The 1,559-nt window shown below is 37.8% G+C and overlaps 1 protein-coding gene across 1 annotated transcript; it reads left to right on the plus strand.

Annotated features, from left to right (window-relative positions):
• Positions 1-7: 7 nt before the first annotated feature.
• ifnphi4 (interferon phi 4) lies at positions 8-1,189 on the plus strand. Its single transcript, XM_034860103.1, has 5 exons — positions 8-121; positions 224-301; positions 428-577; positions 727-810; positions 979-1,189. Exons 1-5 carry the CDS (start codon positions 65-67, stop codon positions 1,087-1,089), a joined length of 480 nt encoding a protein of 159 aa, XP_034715994.1. The 5' UTR covers positions 8-64; the 3' UTR covers positions 1,090-1,189.
• The last annotated feature ends 370 nt before the right edge of the window (positions 1,190-1,559 follow it).

Genomic DNA, 1,559 nt, shown 5'->3' on the forward strand with positions numbered 1-1,559 from the left:
GGTCTTCTTTGTGTGCCTGTCTCTCAGTCTGTCCAGTGCCGGCTCCTCGCTGAGCTGCAGATGGATGCATCATAAATTCAGACAGCACAGTACTAAGGCTTTGGCTCTAATAGATACGATGGTAAGTGGACTTCTTTATTATGTTCTTTAAAGTCATTGAATGAGTTTACTGTACTGTCTGTTTACTTCATGGTGTGTGTGTGTGTGTGTGTGTGTGATGCAGGCTAATAATTCCACTAACACCACTGGGGATGAAGTGGACTTCCCTAACCATCTGTACACCCAGGCGTCCAAAGCATCAGTAAGTCAGCCTCAACGGTTCTAAGAATTATCAGAAGACAAAGACATGAGTTGATTTTCAAAGAAATGTGTATCTGTTAGATCAATATTTTCCTATTGTAATCTGTGAATGGTCTTCTTCTTCCAGGCTGAGGACAAACTGAGTTTCACAGTTCAGATTCTGGAGGAGATGGTTTCCCTGTTTGAGGAGGAGCACCGCTCTGCATCATGGGAGGAGAACACAGTGGAGCACTTTCTCATTGCTGTGACCCAGCAGGCTGACGGCCTCCACTCCTGTGTAAGTAGAACTTTAATTGGATTTCTGTAACATTGAAGTCCTGCTCGATGTGCCAGGGTTACGTGTCTGTAAACAGGCCGATAGGGACTGGGATGCAACTTTCTAAAATATATGTAAAATATATGTTTTCCTTGTCATTTGTCATTTAGATTCAGGGCCACAGCCACAAGAAGAAGAACAAGAAGCTGCACATGTATTTCAAGAGGCTCTCAGACCATGTCCTGGAGCGAATGGTAAGTCTATCTCTCTATCTCTCTATCTATCTCTCTATCTCTCTATCTATCTATCTCTCTATATCTCTATCTATCTATCTATCTATCTATCTATCTATCTATCTATCTATCTATCTATCTATCTATCCATGATGTATTAATAATGCTGATATGTATTTCGGTCTGCAGGGCCACAGTGCTGAAGCCTGGGAGCTGGTCCGGGAGGAAATGAAGACCCATCTGATCCGAGTAGAACAGCTGGTTTTATCTCTGGTGCCCAACAAAAATCTGTCACGTTAACAATGGCTTCATTTATTTGCTCACATGCAGCATCTATTTATTTATTAACATATTGATTTATTTATTGTTGAGATGTGTGTGTATGTATTGATCATGTATTTTTCTATGCCGATCAACATGCTTATTTATTATTATTTATTATTTGCTTAAAATGACTAAAACCTGTGTTTTCTGTCAGATTCATTAATTTATGTATTTATGTATTTATTGATTATTTATATACTGACTTGTTATACAAACAGTGTTTTTATAAATGTGTTCTTGATCAACTTTATTTTTTTATTTTTTATACCTGTAAAAGCCAATAAAAAGAAGAGTTTCTCCAGCAAATAAAATCTTGTTTATTGCTTTTCTTCTTGTTACATTAACAAAAGGAATACAGATTTGTAATAAAATCAAACAACAGACATAAGAAGGGCCTTGTTCAGGCTCTGATGCACAAACATTTAGATATATCACACTCTCACGTA

This window comes from Etheostoma cragini, chromosome 21 (genome assembly GCF_013103735.1).
Source record: "Etheostoma cragini isolate CJK2018 chromosome 21, CSU_Ecrag_1.0, whole genome shotgun sequence".
NCBI classification, from domain to species: Eukaryota; Metazoa; Chordata; class Actinopteri; order Perciformes; family Percidae; genus Etheostoma; species Etheostoma cragini.